Source organism: Eublepharis macularius, chromosome 17, assembly GCF_028583425.1.
Source record: "Eublepharis macularius isolate TG4126 chromosome 17, MPM_Emac_v1.0, whole genome shotgun sequence".
Classification (NCBI taxonomy): domain Eukaryota; kingdom Metazoa; phylum Chordata; class Lepidosauria; order Squamata; family Eublepharidae; genus Eublepharis; species Eublepharis macularius.
In genome coordinates this window covers 34,873,462-34,892,029 of record NC_072806.1, presented here as the reverse complement: position 1 = coordinate 34,892,029, position 18,568 = coordinate 34,873,462, and the positions used below count along the sequence as shown (strand labels likewise).

General features: G+C 44.0%; 1 protein-coding gene across 1 annotated transcript in view; it reads left to right on the top strand.

The window, feature by feature from the left end:
• Positions 1–10,681, top strand: part of CA4 (carbonic anhydrase 4) — a 53,046-nt gene extending 42,365 nt beyond the window's left edge. The window contains exons 4-8 of the mRNA XM_055001546.1: positions 110–273; positions 4,564–4,650; positions 7,300–7,363; positions 8,065–8,228; positions 9,696–10,681. Coding sequence (XP_054857521.1) covers positions 110–273; positions 4,564–4,650; positions 7,300–7,363; positions 8,065–8,228; positions 9,696–9,887 — 671 coding nt within the window. The 3' untranslated portion in view covers positions 9,888–10,681. The remainder of the gene's footprint in view (positions 1–109; positions 274–4,563; positions 4,651–7,299; positions 7,364–8,064; positions 8,229–9,695) is intronic.
• The last annotated feature ends 7,887 nt before the right edge of the window (positions 10,682–18,568 follow it).

The window sequence follows — 18,568 nt, the reverse complement described above, 5'->3', positions numbered from 1 at the left end:
CCTGTGGTGGTAAGGGGGGAGCCGTGGCAGCCCGCAAGCTTCGCATGCCCCCTGGCCCTCCAAGAGAACCCTGCTGAATGCCATTACTCTCTTTTTTTGCCTCTGTCAGTCCAAGTGGATCTGGATGGCTCTGCAAAGATAAGCTCTGGGGATCTCCCAGGCCTGTACAAGGCCGTTCAATTTCACTTCCACTGGGGCCGGTGGAACAACGTGAGCAAGGAGATGGACCCCGGATCAGAACACAGTATCAATGGGGAGCGATACGCCATGGAGGTAAGGGGACCAGGAATCCACAATGAGAGCACAGAACTCTCAGTGCTTTGGGCTCCATGTAGCTCCCCCTCCAGCGTCACCTTGTAAGCAAGGGTTTTCCTCATTCTGGGCAGCCATAGACATGAGCCGGGCATGATCACCCTGCCGCACAGCCAGGTGGCGAAAGGCAACTTACCACACCTTTAGCAGGGTTAAGTGGAACACTCATTGAGTTATTTAACATATTTATAGGGCCTGCCTTCTACTTAGACAAGCTGGGAGTCCCAAGGCCTGTAAGATTTGCTTCCGAGGCCCATATCTGATGATCCACGTAGTAAGACACGGGTTCAGTGTGCAGTGTCTCAGGAAGCCCTTGGAGGAATCTGGATTTCTGCCATAAATACACCCTTAGGCAAAAGTTTAGACCCCTTCTCTACAACAGGGGAGTGACAACAGTGGTATACATTAAAGGGTTGTTGTAGAGATTACACAATGTGTGCAAAATGCTTTCTAAACTCAAACACATTATATAAATGCAGAACATTACAGAACTAGGTACAAAGTCTTTGGAAAGATTACATGCTCTGTATTTGCCCACCGACTACAATATCAGTGCATTTACGCACACACATACACATGCTCAAGATGCTGTTTTGAGGGGTAAAACAGACCCTTTTCCTGCAAGGACACATTGTATTTCCACAGCACTCAAATAACCCTGTATTGTTCTTTGGGAGATAAAAGTCTTTAAACATGTATATCCTGCGTTTCTTGCAGTAAATCGTGACTCAGCTTATAAAGCTAGCAACAAGACTTTAAAATAATAATAAAAGTTGCACAGAAGCTGAAACACAATCCATCAACCCCCATCGAGTCTGCCTCCCAGCTTAATACAAGGGTTGCCAGCCTCCAGGTAGTGGCTGGAGATCTCCCGGAATTACAACTGGTCTCCAGGCCACAGAGATCAGTTCACCTGGAGAAAATGGCTACTTTGGGGGGTGGATTCTATGGAATTATGCCATGCCAAGGTCCTTTCCCTCCCCAAACCCCGCTTTCTCCAGGTTTCACCCCCAGATCTCCAGGAATTTCCCAACTTGGAGCTGGCAACCCTACCTAATACCCATCAAAGGCCCACACTGAAGGATAGCCTTACTGCATCTGAGAAACTGAGCCAGGGCAGTGGCCCTTCCCACTTCCAGAAAGTTGGAGGCATTGTTATAAAGTAGCAAGCCTTGGGAAGTGTTCCAATAGAAGGAGATTCTGTGGGTACCTGTGGAAGCCTGAAAGTTCATACCCAAGGAGGCGGTCCTTTGGGTGGGCAGATCCTATGCCATATAGCTAGGTTTTAAGGTACTGCAGCCCAAGCTCTGCTTGCGACCTGAGTTCGATCCTGGCGGAAGCCGGGTTCAGATAGCCAGCTCAAGGTTGACTCAGCCGTCCATCCTTCCGAGGTTGGTAAAATGAGTACCCAGTTTCCTGGGGGTAAAGTGTAGATGACTGGGGAAGGCAATGGCAAACCACCCCGTAACAAAAAGTCTGCCAAGAACACATCGTGATGCGACGTCCCCCGCATGGGTCAGTAATGATGCGGCTTGCACCTTTACCTAATAAGATAATTAACTGCTTCCTTACTGAAGTGAAACAAATTCTCTCTTATATTAATTATCCATAAATCATATATTTTTAATAAATAATAAAAAATATTCAAAATATTATGGTATTGAACAATTATACCCCCCAAAATGTGCTTTCCTGCAGAGTTCTACTCACGCAATAAAAATATTTTTAAAAATTGTGAATAGAATTCTTCAGGAGACCCTCAGAATGGATGCAGGGTTATGTACTGCAGTCTAGTACCTACTGTACTAGGGTCAGGCTGTCAGCTGTAGTGGGGTGAAAGTTTGAAGTGCTGGAGGGGGCCCGATGTCAGATTTATGGATAATAAGATATGGCAGACGGATCCCTGGACCATTTCAGCAGGACACAGGTCCAGGGTTAAATGACTTTTATTCAGAAATCAGATCTGTCCCTATGCACAGGTCCATAAAATTACTTAGAGCCAAAGAAGCATCCAAGCAGTACAGCTTCTTTGAAAGGAATAAAGGCTTGATGAAAGTACAGGTCTAAATACTCAAACATTCCCCTCCCTTCTAAACCACAAGTCTGAGCGGGAAGAAGTCTGGGAAACTTTTCTGGAGTTTATACATTAGTTAGACAAGGGCCATCGTCACACGGCCATAAATTTAGCGCCAAACTAGCGCCATCTCCTGCTGAATGCTCACCTTATTCCGGTTCTCTTGCGATTTCGCCATTCTCCCCAATTCACGTTTTGTGACTCTTTATGTCGTCTTTATCCTCTTCCATGTGAATGCCCTGGATCGACTATGAACGCTTTCATCTGTCTCACCTAACACTGATTCTCCTGCCCTACACTCCCACAAGCCCCAGCACAACCCGCAATTAAGCCTCAAAGTAATTTTTTTAAAAAAAACGTCAGCCTTATAGCGCTATAGCACTATTCTGCCATGGGCAGGAAACCTCTGCTACCTATCACAGTTGGCTTTTGGGTTGGCCCAGCACAACATTGGTATAACAGAAGAGTGATATAGCGTAAATATGTGAAAAAAGTTTTTAAAAAGGGGCAGGATTTTTAGGGCCCCATTTCTAGAGGCACTTTGACTGACCGTCGAATTTCGCTTTCCCCTTTTAATGTGACTGACTGGAAGCGCAAGCAGTCATCAAAAGATGGGGGAATCCGTTCTAATAATGATAACAGAAGAAACTATTTCTAGTGCAAAACTGACGAAATAAGGGCCCGTGTGATGACAGCCATGATATAGAGAACTGTAACATTTCAGACATTACAGACACTGCAAGGTCATTCTACTGAGCTTCAAAGAGACAGATTAACCACAACTCCCCCAGCTGCGTTCTCAGGCCGTGAGAGGGAGAAAACGAAATTGATGCATACAAGTCTATGAAATCAAACAATGATGTACATAGCAGTTGCAATATCAGACAGTAACACAGTATTAGCATTTAGTACCCCTGGGACTTACGACATGGGTGTAGTGGCTACAGACCTATGACATGGGTGTAGGGGCTACAGACATGGCACCTGAAATACCTGAAAGCCTAGGGGCCAAGCCATGGGTTAATATGGCCCTAGGGAGGGACAAGCCCTTAATTAACCCAGTCTAAATGAGTAGTGTGATCCAAACTAAGCTTGTATTTCCCAAACTGGAGTGCCACCACTCCCAACAAAGTTTACTTTTAAATACTTTAAAAAATAAGACCTAGGCCGATTCCAGACGGGCACAAATAAAGCGAGTGCTTTCGCTTTTCCAGCGACCTCACTCGTAAAAACCCGTAATGTCCCGTCCCTGCTTACCTCCGGTTCATGGCGCTGTGTTGCGCTCCAGAAGCGGACGGTGTGAACGCCGTATTGCGGGTTTGCACACTTCTGGACGCTTCGTTGCCGTGGAGAGGCCCTCCCCTTTCCCTCCTTCCTTTGCCGGCTGGCCGGCAACAATATTCCCTTAATTTTTTTTTTTAAACCGAGTGCCATTTGCGCAGTTGCACATTTGCGCACATCAAACTGCGCAAATGCGCACAAATGCACAAATGCACAAATGCACAAAAGTTGACGCTGCGTATTCGCATACCTGCACATTTGCGCATTTGCGCATTTGCGCAAAACTCGTAAAAAATTTTTTTTAAAAAAACCGAAATGCGAACCAATGAAGGCCCCCGACGTCAACTGTGACGGGGAGGAAACAACCAATCCCGGGTACCTCAGTTGGCCGTGCGAACATCCGGAAGCGGGATGGCACGGCACGCTGCGAGACAAAGCGGATGGAGACGAAAGTGAACGTGTGGCCGGTAAGCGATTATTTCCGCAGAAAAACCGCAATTTCTGGCCATCTGGAATCGGCCCTACTTGCTTGCTGAGAAGCCCACCCCTGTGTCAGTTTGAGTCAGGGATCTGGGTATGCCCTCTATCCATGCAGAGATACAATGGGCAGCCTCCTCAACCAGCTGACCTTCTCACGTAATTCTAGCAGCACTTTGGTTATGCTCAGACACTTGCAAGTAGCTGGTAAAAACGGTCCCCCCCACCCCCGCCAGGTGCAAATTATCTCCAATTCCACCTGTTCCTAGGACTTTCACACCAAATTTGGCTTCATGGAAATTGTCGAGGATGCCTGCTGTACTTCCAAACGTCCTGCCAAGCCTACAACAACAGCAACAAAAAAGAAACTGGGGACATAATCTTTTTTCTCCCCCGTGCCCTTTTTCCTTCTCTTACAGCTTCACATAGTCCACATAAAGGATGAATATGATTTATCAGAAGCCGCCCAAAAGAAAGGCCTGGCAGTGTTGGGATTCTTTATAGCGGTAAGGAAGGAAATTTGCCTCTTTTAAAACAAGGATTAGAAATGAATCAAACTGTTAGGAACTGACCTGAGCTCTGGAAGTCTAGCAGCCTCAGGCATCGCTCAGCCTCGTAGATATCCTGGGCTGCACAGTTATCATCACTGCAGAAGTTGATATCGGGGTGCCCTCCTAAAATGCCCCTTTGTAATACATTCAAGTGTCCTTTATGTGGCAAGGCAGGATCGAGACAGTGTGATGTAGTGGTGAGACTCGGCCCAGCTTCAAATTCCCACTCCATGAGCCACGAAGCTCAGTGGGTGACCTGGGTCCAGTCACTCTGCCCCTCAGAGCAACCTACTTCACAGGGTTGTGAGGCAAAAATGGAGGAGGGGAGGGAGAATAACAGATTTCTTTAGAGGAAGGGCGAGGTAAAAAATGTAATCTATACCTTTCGATGGGTTATTTTATAGACGTTATTGTTATTGGCACAATATTAGAAATAAGCTTGCCCAAAAAACCTGGCATTTAGCTTTACAGCATCAATCATAAAGGATGGTTTATGATGCTTATGGGTAAGTTTAAGACTTTATTTATTTATTTGCATTATTTATAGTACACCTTTCTCACTAAAACTCAAGGCAAATTATGCAGTGATCTCATCAGATCTCAGAAGCTAAGCAGGGTCGGCCTTGGTTAGTAATTGGATGGGACACCTCCAAGGAAGACCAGGCAGGCAAAGGCAAACCACCTCTGTTAGTCTCTTGCCATGAAAACTCCACCAGGGGTCACCATAAGTCAACTATGACTTGAGGGCCCTCTTTACCACCACGTAGTCTGCCTTTCTCACTGAGACTCAAGACGAATTACACAATGTAAGTCAATACAATCAACTCTAAGGACATTTAATAAACAAATGTGACAGAGTATACAAATGCAAATTTACAGAGATTAAAAAACAAACAGAAATCCAATGCAGAGCTTAAGCAATTCTAAACTTGACATATTAAACAATGCAGAAACCACTCAATAGGATTATACTTACAGCAACAGACAGTACATAGTCCCCAACCCTTTACCAAAGATTTATGGAAGAAAAGCTATCATCAAGAACCAGGTGTCCGGGGTCTGAGTCCCAGCCCCCAGACTTGCCAGGAGGGAGCAGTGGGAGGCAACCGGGTGGGCAGCGGCCCTGCCACCCCAGCCAGCAACCAGGTCCAGAACCTGCCCACTCCAGGGGGAAGGGCGAAAGGCCAAAGCCTCAGAGGGCTGGAGGGAGCAGAGGGAGAACAGCCAGTCCCACCCTCCAGGGGGAAGAGAGGGGGCTAAGCAGGCCAGAGAAAAAGGGTCCAGGCAGGAGGAATAGGGACCCAGCAGCAGCCCAAACAGAGCCCTTACCAGCCAAGGAGGAGAAGCAGCCACTACAGCCCAAAGCCACACCCCGTCTAGAGGACAGCAGCCTGGCTCAGGAGTTGCAAGGAGCCAAGCCCCTCCAGGTGGAGCTGCCACAGGCATTCTGGGGGAGGAGATGGGTAGCCCCGCCCAGCATCAATGAGCAGGCAGCCCAGAAGCTGGCCAGGGCAATTCCTCATGAGCAAGGCCAAGGAGACCTCAGCTGGGGATGGCTCGCATTCAACCCCACCCTGCCAGCAAGGCAAGGAAGCCAGGAAGGGATTAGTGGTAGGAGGGAAACACCTGAGGGGAGGCACAGCTGGGCCAAGTCAGGAGAGGGAAGAAGCCTGGAAGGAGGGCAGGGCGGGGAAAAGAAACCCTATATAAGATGGCTAGGAAGAGCTCTGGGGTGGTGGGTGAGAGCAAGGAGTGCTTGTGTGGAGTGAGAGCAGAGCAGTGCGAGAGTGGAGGCTTGGAGGAGAGTTCTGGGAGGGGGAGATGATGGAGGACGCAGGGGGTAAGCAGGCCAGGGTGAGCAGGCCAGCGAGTGGACTGAGAGGGAGTCTGGGTGATGTATGCTGCCCCTCCTTCCACAGAGCAGGGTCCTGCAGCATCCCTGGCGCCCCTCTGATGTCAGGACTGGCCCAGCCAGCACCCCGCCCAGCGGCAACAGTGACAAGCCCTGACACCAGATACCAAAAACTGGCAACCATTCATTCAGTACTGGAATAAACTAAGAAGTAAATTGTATTCTGTATGTGATTAAATTTGTACTTAGTTTTTCAGATGAATTTATAGTAATTAATTATTGTTATCTTCCCCCCTTCATTTGCTGTTATGAATATTGTAAGTAGGTGTGTATGTTGTGTAAACTGATATTAAAAATAATCTAATAGTTCAGCTTTCTGTTGGTGGTTGATGAGACTTGTTCCTGATCAGCAAAAGCAGGATAAATCATAAATGCCAAGTTCATAGAGCCCTTGTAGGCCGCTTGGATCGGAGGTTTATTAAGTATGGACTGGGCTTTTACGAGGATCAAAAAGCTACGAGGTGGGAATCCAATAGTGCCCATCACATTTAGCTCAGCTTTATATGGGTGAGGGGAAGAAGAGCTGTTTTCACACTGCTTACTGGCCACGGAACGTCGTGCCAAGCTCCCGGAACGACAGCAAAATCGCGCCAGGAAGACGCTGTCGTTCCAGGAGCTTGGCACGATCTTCCGTGGCTGGTAAGCAGTGTGAAAACGGCCAGTGTTTCAGCTGATTTTTTTTTCTTCTGCAGATTGGTGAGAAGAACAAGAATTATGATACTTTCATTTCAAAGTTAGCAGATATTCCCTCCCACGGTAAGGAGCTGAAGTTACTGTGACGATCCTCTGCAAAAAAGAGAAACCAGATGGGAAATCTGAGAGTTGACAAGGAGGGAAGGAATTATGGGGACTGGCAAACCAGAAGCTGGGCATAAGGAAAGGTCAGGACAGCAGCTCCTGCCTTAAGAGAAGGGTATGGGGGGGGGGTGTAACTGTCTAAATGAGGCCTTCCAGCAGTGTACTTTTGTACACTGGTTGCTGGGGAGGGGGCAATAGTGGTTAGCAAGCCACAGAGGGTAAGAAGAAGCTGGACTAGATGGAATTTTGGTCTGATCAGGTGGTAGAACTGACCTCCTGGCAAAGCCTTTTGTTGCCTGAGTGGTGGACACTTGGATGTCCCATTAAAAAAATCAATCACCGATTCAAAGAACCTTTCCTTTGGCCCTAAAACTGGCTGTCAGCCTTTCAACTACTTAGTCCTAGAGTGTCCCTCACCTGATATCTTGGTATTACTTCTGGTCCTCAATGGAAGTGATATCAGCACGCCATCCCTGCCTCCAAAAATCTCCCGGAGTTGCCTGCTGTGGCCTGGCAACCCTATCTCGTGTTAAAGAGTGTAGTGTCTGTAGATATGGTTCCTTACCTTTGCTGCTTCGGTAGGTTGTTGAAGATTGTTGCCAAACCGATGTTCAGAAAGACACGTGACAAGATTAAATCCCTCAAATAATTCTTCCTAGGAAATAAGACAGAGATGGCACCTTTGCCCCTGTTTTCTCTCATCCCTGAAGAGGAGGCTCTCAAAAATTACTATCGCTACACTGGATCTCTGACCACACCTAACTGCAACGAGGGTGTCGTCTGGACCTTATTTCAGGAGCCCATTCAACTTAGCTCAGAACAGGTGAGTCAAACCACAAGGGGCACGGTTGCATGGGGCAGGGCTGGCCTTCTGCTTCTCCCCTCTTTCAAAACTCCTTGCCCTCAAGGATGCTCTTCCTTCAGATCAGTGAATGTCAAGGAAATCAGTAGCTCCACCTGCAGACAGTCCATAACCTGGGGGTGCGCTTCTGCACAGTTTGCTGCTACCCAGTTCACTCTAAACGGAGGTTTCCTTGCGGGAAACCATAGTAGAACTTGTACATCTCTACCCTGGATCACCCCAATGATGCCCTTAACGTGATGTCCCGGTGCCTGGAGGCCGTGCGGATCTGGATGGGGAGAAGCAGGCTCAGACTCAACCCTTCCAAGACTGAGTGGCTGTGGTTTCCGGCGCCCCGTTATAGCCAGCTGGTTCCATCGCTGACTATTGGGGCGAGATTTTGGCCCCCACAGAGAGGGCTCGCAACTTGGGTGTCCTCCTGGATGCGCGGCTGTCATTAGAAGATCATGTGTCGGCCGTGGCCAGGGGGGCTTTTTATCAGGCTCGCCTGGTTCACCAGTTGCGTCCCTTTCTGGATCGGGACGCCTTGCGCACAGTCACCCATGCCCTCGTTTCCTCCCGTCTGGACTACTGTAATGCTCTCTACATGGGGCTCCCCTTGAGGACCACCCGGAGGCTACAATTAGTTCAGAATGCGGCCACGCGGGCGATTATGGGAGCGACATGGCGCGCCCATGTAACACCTCTCCTGCGCGAGCTACACTGGCTTCCGGTGGTCTTCCGGGTGCGCTTCAAGGTGCTGGTTACCATCTTCAGAGCGTTCCATGGCTTAGGGCCTAGGTATTTGCGAGACCGCCTGCTGCTACCGATAGCCTCCCACAGGCCGGTACGCTCCCACAGAGAGGGCCTCCTCAGGGTGCCGTCGGTCAAACAATGTCGGCTGGTGACCCCCAGGGGGAGAGCCTTCTCTGTCGGGGCCCGTGCCCTCTGGAATGAATTGCCCCCGGAGATATGTTTGGTCCCTGACCTACACACCTTTCACCGTGCCCTTAAGACGCTATTATTCCAACAAGCGGGGCTGGCCTAAATGTGTTTTAATTGAGTTGTCCTGTTCTGAGTTAAATTATCCAATATGTTTATATTTTATATTCTTACTGTTTTATATTTGTATGTTTTATTTTGGCTGTACACCGCCCTGAGTCCTTCGGGAGATGGGTGGTATAAAAATTCAATTAAAGTTAAAGTTAAAGTTAAAAGACTATGAGACAAAGGTGGCATTGCATAACCCCGGGGTAGGACACAGGCAGAGGGAAAGCATCGTTGGTAGGAAAGGGTGTAGAAGGGAAAGACTTTAGCCATGAAAGTTGGGATTTAAGGAGGAAAAACACATTAGCAATAGGCTCTTCTCCTCTCCCCCCCCCCCGCCCCCTCAGACCCCCTGGTTTCAAAGGGAGGAAAATAATTTTCTGATTGGCTCATGGTTTGCAGGTACAAACATTTGTGCAGAAGATCTACTTTGACAAGACCAAAAACTTGCCAATGGAGGATAACTTTCGGCCCGTTCAACCTGTGGGTAGCCGAATTGTCTACAAGTCAGACTCAGATGCCCTTGTGCCTCCCGCAAAGACATTAGTGCTGCTTCCGGTGGCTGCCTACCTCTTGTTTTCTTCTATTCAATGAAGAATTAGGTTTTGTTTTTAATTTGCCTCTAAATCCCAGCGGGAACAGTCTTTGATGTCAGGAATGCTGCACACACACACACACAAATACGCTCTCGAGACTGGAAGCCTCGTCTGGCTGACAGGACTGTAAAGCCGCAGCTAAGATATAGAACAAGGATGGGGCAATTTCACCATGCAGTAGAGCCAGAGATCAGAAACAGGGCGACGGTTGCGGGGAGAGATTCTACACCGAATCCTTGAAACACAAATTTGCATGCAAAAGAAAAGCACAAGAAGATTGTAAAATCAATTAACCCAATCAAGTGTACAACACAGCCTTCTCTGAGACTGGTTTGTAAATGACTTCTTTATCTGGTTTATTATTTCCTTGCACCAAGGTGACGTGAGAATGGCAATTACATTGATTTTTTTTAAAACAAATTGGAAACAGGGTCTCTTTATGCTAGAAACACTGAGTCATGCTTCCTTTAGAATAATCATTGCTGGAATGATGTGTCATTTTCTATGTGTTGCCTCATGCAAGGTGAATACACCGCTGCTTCCACAAGAACAACAGAAAAATTATTTTCTTACTTGCTCTAATTTAATAGAAAGAAAGCTTTTTTTTTTAAGCCAAAAAAGAGAGCAAGGGCATCAATTAAGAAATAAATGAAATGGATATTTATATATTCGAGGTGAATTCACAAGACTTTATCTGTATTTTTATATTATTTAAAAGCTTTGTTGGGGGGTGGCGGTTCCGTTTTGTTTTGGTTGGGGGAGCGCAGAAATAAATGAAATCATGCAATTGAATCATGCTGCCAGTTTCTTTCAACACTACATTCCCACTAAGGTTGGCAGATCCCCTGAAGCCCAAGCCTGGTGAAGAGGGGGTCGTGGGGGACACGGGGCAACTTTCCCCATCGTCAAATCAGCCCTGCATGGGAGCCTTCACTTCCTTGTCACGCCAGGAATGATGTCATTCACCACACAATAAGGAAATGCCCCATTGCACACAGGAGCGCGCTCTGAAGGTCCTGGGCCCATTCCCTGTGCTTCCCCCCACCCCCTCCGGCCAGGTTGATGGTGGCAGGGTGCAGAGGCTGGGAGCGTTGGATCCCTGCTCCCACCGGGGTACTGGTAGCCCCATTTCACCTATATTCAATGCACAATAACAACCCCGTTGAAACCACTGGGTTGGCATGCAGAAGGTTTGAGGTTCAAGCCCTGTTGTTTCCAGTGAACAGATCTCAGGGAGTAGAGCTAGAAAAATCTACAGCTTGAGACCAAAACATTAGACTAAAATCAATATGAGCTGGTTCATTATAGAACAGCTCCTTATTCTTAAGAGGTACACAAAAGTCTTTTGTGCTTTCAACTGCTGAGTCTTGCCTAAAATTGGGTAAGTAGTTGTAAATCCCAATCCCTTGACCACAAAACCCTAGCATGCACATGGCCCTGAGAAAGATCCATAACTTTTAAAAATACTTCCGCTCAAAGGAATAAACACACATCCCTCCATCCAATCAACTGCCCAAAAGGCAGTTCGGACTCCTGATTTCCTGGTCGCTTTTCCAAGGGAGAGGATTCCAGAGAGATCAGCTGGACACTATCCAGATCTGTACAGGAGATTTGGGTGCTAGTGGACTGGTCACTCATGCTCCATAGCACCTGCATAGTCTCCTTCATTTTGCAATTGAAAATAGGGGCGTGCTTTTTACAGTCCTGTTCTTGTAACCAGAATCATTGATGAAGCACAAATACACACGTTATTATGCATGGGGAGGCACCAAGAAAATTTCACTTCCAGGGATTCCGGAATAATTCCATTCCATTATTGGTTTGTTCCAGTTGGGCCAATGCCAGCTTGGATCTGATCTGTTCTTTCGTTTTCATGTGTTTCAGCACATTGTGTATAGAGGTACACTGTTCTTTTTGGTGTTGGGTGGGGGTGTTGGGAAACAAGGCTTCGGGGCGGCTGGTTTTGCGCATAACAGCACCAAAATCACACAGAACACAGTCATCCCTCTAAACCAACAACATACCGAGTCTGAGACCAAGCAACAATGAGATTCTGTGTTTATGGACCCCGAAGAATGTTTGGGGAAGATGTGCGTCAAGGCACTGTTCTTTTCAAGAATGGGAGACAAAATTCTATCCTGCTTAATGAAAAACTGCACCATTCAAAAACCCAGTAATCCAGTGAGTTTCTCCTCAGGTATATGAAAAATGCCCTCAAAGAAGGTGAGTGTCAATAGGTGCACACAATGGCAGGTTAACTTACTAGCAAAGCAGTCCTAGCATGGCACACAAGCAGGAGAGGGCTTCATTGTCAACTGGCACAGCGAAATTTTTTTTTAAATCCTGCTTTAGTGACTCAGGAAGTAGAGGGAGGATGGCCCACTCCCCCCCCCATTTTTACCACTAGTAAAAGTGGGAGACTAAACAGGTTTCCAGCTGCCAATCTCCCTTTCTGACTAAGGCCGTTTCCACATGCTCTTTTTTTTTTTTTTACATTTTTTATTGGATTAGAAACATTTAATATCCATTACAATCAATTTCCTTTAAATTCTAATATTCCAATTCTAACCCCCTCCCTTTCCCCCCCTTTTATTGACTTCCAACAGTTTTCCAACCCTTTGTCTATTTTCCCCCTACTCATTTCAAACTTATTTTATCTATTAAACATATATTTTCACTCTCTTCTAAGCTTATCTATTATAACACAATGCTATCTCTATTTCCCTTCCCTTTTAACTTATCAACTAAATAATACATTCCTGGCATATATTCTTCAATAGTCATTTTAGTAGCCTGTACTCTATCTTACTCATTCTAGTCTCGTCTATACGGTACAAACAATTTGTCCCTCATTATACATAACTTTAAGTACATTATAAGCATTGCATACATTCAATATAAGTCAATCAATTTGACCCATACTCCATATGTTACTCTTTACTTCCTTCTACATATCTTATCTTCATACTATTTTAGTTATCTAATTTCTCCATTATACAACTATCTACCAAAAATAGTCAATCATTTTAACCCATATACACATTCAGCATGAGTCAATCAATTTAACCCATATTCTGTATGCTACTATATATTTTTCCCCCCTTTCTTGCATTCATTCATTTTGATTATATAAGTTCTCCATTATACAATTATCTGCCAGTGATGAAATTAATTAATTTCTATCCTTATAGATCTTATAATAACACCTCTATTACTTAATACTATGTATAGTAGTCAAATAGAATAATTGCTTAGAAATTTTCAATTAACTCTCCACCCCCCGGTATAGTCACTTCCCTCTTCTTTTGTTATATTTCAGTAATTTTCAAACTGCCACAGTTCTCTTCCCACCTCCCATTTTTTCACCAAATACTGTTTCAGCTTCTCCCAATCCGTGTTAAACTGTCCTGGATCAAGGTCTCTCAGTTTTCTTGTCATTTTATCCATCTCTGCCATGTACAGCAATTTGTAAATCCAGTCCTCAATAGTTGGCACTTCTTGTACTTTCCACTTTTGCGCGTACAAAAGTCTGGCCGCTGCTGTCATATAAAATAGCAACGTCCTGTATTGTGCTGGAATGTCCTCAATTCCCAAGTTCAGTAGCAGGAGTTCTGGGTTCTTATTAACTTGAAATTGTAAAATCTCACTTATTACTCTTATTATTTCCCCCCAGTACTGCCTAGCTACTTCGCAAGTCCACCACATATGATACAAAGATCCTTCATGTTTTTTACATTTCCAGCACTTATTAGACGTATTCAAGTTCCTTAGCGCAATTTTCTTTGGTGTCAAATACCAACGATAAATCATTTTATAGACATTCTCTTTAATATTGGTGCATGTCGTGATCTTCAACGTATTTTTCCACAAGTATTCCCACGCCTCCATTGTTATTTCTTTGTTAAAATTTATAGCCCACTTCACCATTTGCACTTTAACTGTCTCATCTTCAGTGTACCATTTTAACAACACCTTGTAGACCTTAGAGATTTCCTTTTTGTCTTCTTGTAAAATTACTTCCTCTAATTCCGAGTTCTCCATTCTTATCCCTCCCTTTGCACAATCGGAGTTGTAAAGATCTCTAACCTGTCTATATTGAAACCAGTCATAACTTAAAGACAACTCTTCTTGCGTCTTTATTCTTAATTTAGAAAGATCTGTTCGTGTTATTTCCTTGTACGTTAAACGTTGTTCATTATCAACAGTTCTCGGGTCTATTACTTCATAAGGAACCACCCAGGAGGGAGTTCCTTCCTGAAGGTAATCTCTATACTTCTTCCAAATTGTGAAGAGGCTTCTCCGGATGTAATGGTGCAAAAACATAGAATCTGCTTTTACTTTTTCATACCACAGATATGCATGCCATCCAAATATTTTTTTGTATCCCTCTAAGGCCAGTAATTTGCGGTTTTTCAGTGTCATTCAATCTTTCAGCCACACCAAGCAAATTGCATCGTAGTATAGTCTTAGATTGGGCAGTTGCATTCCACCTCTCTCTTTTGCGTCCTGTAATAATTTCATTTTCACCCGAGGCTTCCTGCCTGCCCAAACAAAGTCCGATATTTTCCTCTGCCATTTTTCAAACTGCTTAGAGTCCCGGATAACTGGTGTTGTCTGTAACAAAAACATCACTCTTGGCAACACATTCATCTTAACTACTGCAATTCTTCCCAACCATGACAAATTCAATCTATTCCATTTAATCAGATCTTGCTCTATTTGAGTCCACAATTTCTCATAATTATTCTTGAATAGATCTATATTTTTTGCAGTCAGTTCAATTCCCAAATCTTTCACCTTACTTGTTACTTCACAGTCTGTTATTTCCGTTAATAATTCTTGTTTTTGTTTAGTCATATTTTTACATAATATCTTTGACTTCTTTTTATTTACATAAAAACCTGCCAGATCTCCAAATTCTTTGATTTTTTCTATTACCTTAGGCATGTTCTCGATTGGATCTTCCACAATTAACATTATATCATCTGCAAATGCTCTGACCTTATAGGAAAAGTCTTTTATTTTTATTCCACGGATCGCATTATCTTCTCGAATCTGTATCATCAAAATTTCCAAAACCAAAATGCACAACAGTGGAGACAGCGGGCAACCTTGCCTTGTACCTTTGCCTATAGTCAATTTCTTAGTCAGCTCGTCATTCACCACAATTGCTGCACTCTGGTCTCTGTAAATTTCTTTCACTGCTCTTATGAATCTTTCAACCATTTGTAGCTGTTCCATAGTGGCAAACATAAAGTCCCAGTTCAAATTGTCAAATGCTTTTTCAGCATCCACAAAGAAGAAACCAACCTCCTTATCACAATGCCTATCATAATATTCAATAGCATTTATAACTGTCCTTAAATTGTCTTTGATTTGTCTATTCGGTAAAAAACCAGCTTGTTCTTCTCCAATAACTTCGGATAACCATCCCTTTACTCTTTCTGCCAAGATCTTCGCAAAGATCTTATAATCATTATCGAGTAAGGAAATAGGTCTATAATTTTTAACATTAGTCAAGTCTTGTCCTTCTTTGGGGATCAATGTTATATTAGCTTCACTCCAAGTATCTGGAATTCTTTGATCTCTCAAAACACCATTGATCACTTCTTTTAGGAATGGTACCAGTTCATAGACCATTACCTTATAAAATTTAGCTGTAAGTCCATCAGGTCCTGGCACCTTTCCCAGGTTTGTTGACTGTATTGCCTTCCTTATCTCTTCCTCTGTTACTTCACTATTCAATTTGTCTCTCCAATCTTCCGAAATTGCTGGAAGCTTCATTTTCCCCAAATATGTCGCTATTGAGTCTTTATTCACTTCTTTTTTATTGTACAGTTTAGCATAAAATTTGTAAAAGGCTCTACTAATAGCAGTCTGTTCCAAATGTGCTTTATTGTCCTCACATATTTTATTTATTGTCTTCTTCTCCTTTCTCTTCTTCAATTGCCATGCCAGGTATTTCCCAGGTTTATTTGCACCTTCAAACGACTTTTGGTTCATTCTCTTAAGATTCCATTCCAGTTCTTTGTTGTTCATTGCCGTCAACTGCTCTTGAAGGATTTTAATATCCTGATAGATTTTCTTTTTCCCTGGTCTTTTCTTTAGTTGTATTTCTTTGGCTTTTATTTTCTCCATAATCTCCTGTCTCTTCTCCTCTCTTTTTTTTCTGGCTCTTCCATTTAAGTCCATTAGTGTGCCTCTAATTACTGCTTTGTAGGTATCCAATACCTTATTGGTTGGTACTTCTCGATTCATGTTATGTTGTATGAAGAACTTAGTTTCCCTTCTCAACATCTCCATATTTTCTCCCTCTTGTAACAAATCCTCATTTATTCTCCATCCTTTCCTCTTAGTTCTTTTTCTGAACTTCCACATAACCACATGCTCTTAAAGGGACGGCCCACTCACCAAACACTAGTGGCTTTCTCCCAGGAATCCAGACAGCTGTTCGCAAAATGGCTGTGGGCTATTTGGCTTCCATGTTTTCGGTGCCTTTTTTGGGAGCATGGAAAGTGCATTCCCAGAAAAGGCGCCAAACAGAAGCCAAATGGTCCACAGCTGTTCTGCAAACAGAGCCATGTTGATTTCTGGGGGAAAGCTGCCAGCATTCAGTAAGTGGGCTGTCCCAACCTAAAACGTTTAACCCAGAACCAAAAGAAAGCTAAGAAGATGAAATGACAAGCAGAACTGAATGAGAGAGTCCTGTTTGCGTGTCTGAAAATAAAAATTCTGACAAGTTTTGTCCTTCCATGTGCAGACAGACTTGCTGCTAAGGAAAACAAGATTTCTTGGCCTGCCTGCATGGCTGCTGCACTGGTAAAACGGAAACAAAACACACAATCTTTTTGGTGGTGGGGAGGTTGTTATAGCTCCATTTCCCGAATGTGTTCCGCTGTTCCAGAAGTCACTTTAACAAGCGATTTTTGTGTGTATTTTTAGTTCGGTTTTTTTGTTATGCACACCCCTATTATGCCAGGTGTACCAGATGTGCTACCTTTCTGGCTGCCTGATGATTTCATGTGTCATTTCCTCTACTGATTTCAAAACCTGAATTGTGCTTATTTTTTTGTTTAAGGATATAGTAATTCCCCCCCCCCCTTTGCTGTGAATTACCAACACCTCAAAGTATAATTCGGCCCATGCCCTGCATGAAATGGCAAGATGTGCAGTGCATTCCCCCATTCATGCGCATATGTACATTGCAAGAAGCAAGATCTATCCGCCACTAATAAAATATTTTGCTTCTAAAGAGTGGAGGGAGGGTGCTGAGTCCTAAAGAATTACATACAGTGCTTTTTTGTTTTTAAAAAGAATACCAGTATTCATATTATATATAGTTGCACTCAGGGATTTTTTTCTGGGAAAAGAGGTGGTGGAACTCAAGGCTGCACAATGAAGTCACTTTGAGTCAGCTGGAACAAGGGGGGAGCTTTTTAAAGTTTAAATTACCCTCTGCAAAAATTGTCACATGGCTGGTGGCTCCGCCCCCTGATCTCCAGACAGGGGGGAGTTGAGATTTAAACTCCCCTCTGTCTGGAGATCAGGGGGCGGGGCCTCTGGCCATGTGATCATTTTTAAGAGGTGCCGGAACTCCGTTCCACTGCGTTCCAGCTGAAAAAAAGCCCTGATTGCACTGATTTCCACCCATCCTTCCTCCAGGACTTGGAAAAGGTCCCATTTGCCCTTGAGTGGGTGGGGTGAGAGGGAGAAATTTACAATACAATACAATGTCTAATCACATTTTTTTCATTTTGAAACAACTCACCTGCAACAAACAAAAAATTATAAACTAACAATCATTACAATGTTGCCATTTCAAAATGTCAAGCTTGTTGAGGTAGCTATTTCAATTAACACTCAGTCTTAACTATTTATTCGCGTCTGTTATCCTGTTCAATGTAAAATCGAGGCCCAATTGTGCAAATCTAATGGTCATATTTAATTTCTTCCTCCACAATTTAAAAAAGGATTTCCAGCTCTCAGAAAAACGTGCTTTGTTAATTCGGCCATCTCTTAACTGAAGATGTTTTGACAATTTCATGATACCCTGGACATTTTAAACCCCAAATTTGATTGTGAGGTGTTTATTACTGTTCCAATTTTTTGCTACTAACAATTTTGCAGCTGTAAACATGTCAAAAATCATACAGACTTCTGCACTATTTGCATTAACTAGTCCTAATACTACTACCTTGGAATCTTTGTGTTTATTTTGCTTTGAGAAATGGTTATGATAGATTAATTCACTGCTCTATAAAATGCTGGGATGACAACTCTCCGGATTCAGCACGTGTCCTGCATGCAGCTGTTTATCATCTGTATATTCCTCCCACCGTTTAGCAATGCAAGCAATTACACAGGAGGAGAGAAATGGAAGCTGTTTGCAGGTGCTCCTACTCCCGTGGAATATTTTATTTATTTATATATTTACATTATTTATAGTCTCTCTTTTTCACTGAGACTCAAGGTGGTTTATATAGTGTGAGTCAGTACAGTCAGTTTCAAAGGCACATCAATAAACAATGTAACAGAGTATATCAATGCAAAGTTGCAAAGAACCAGTAGAAACCCAGTAAGGAGTTGAAAAAATGTTGAAACAGGGCATAAGCAATTCTAAGACCGACCAAATAAACAACACCACTCAGTAAGATCATGCTCGCAGCAACAGGCACTACA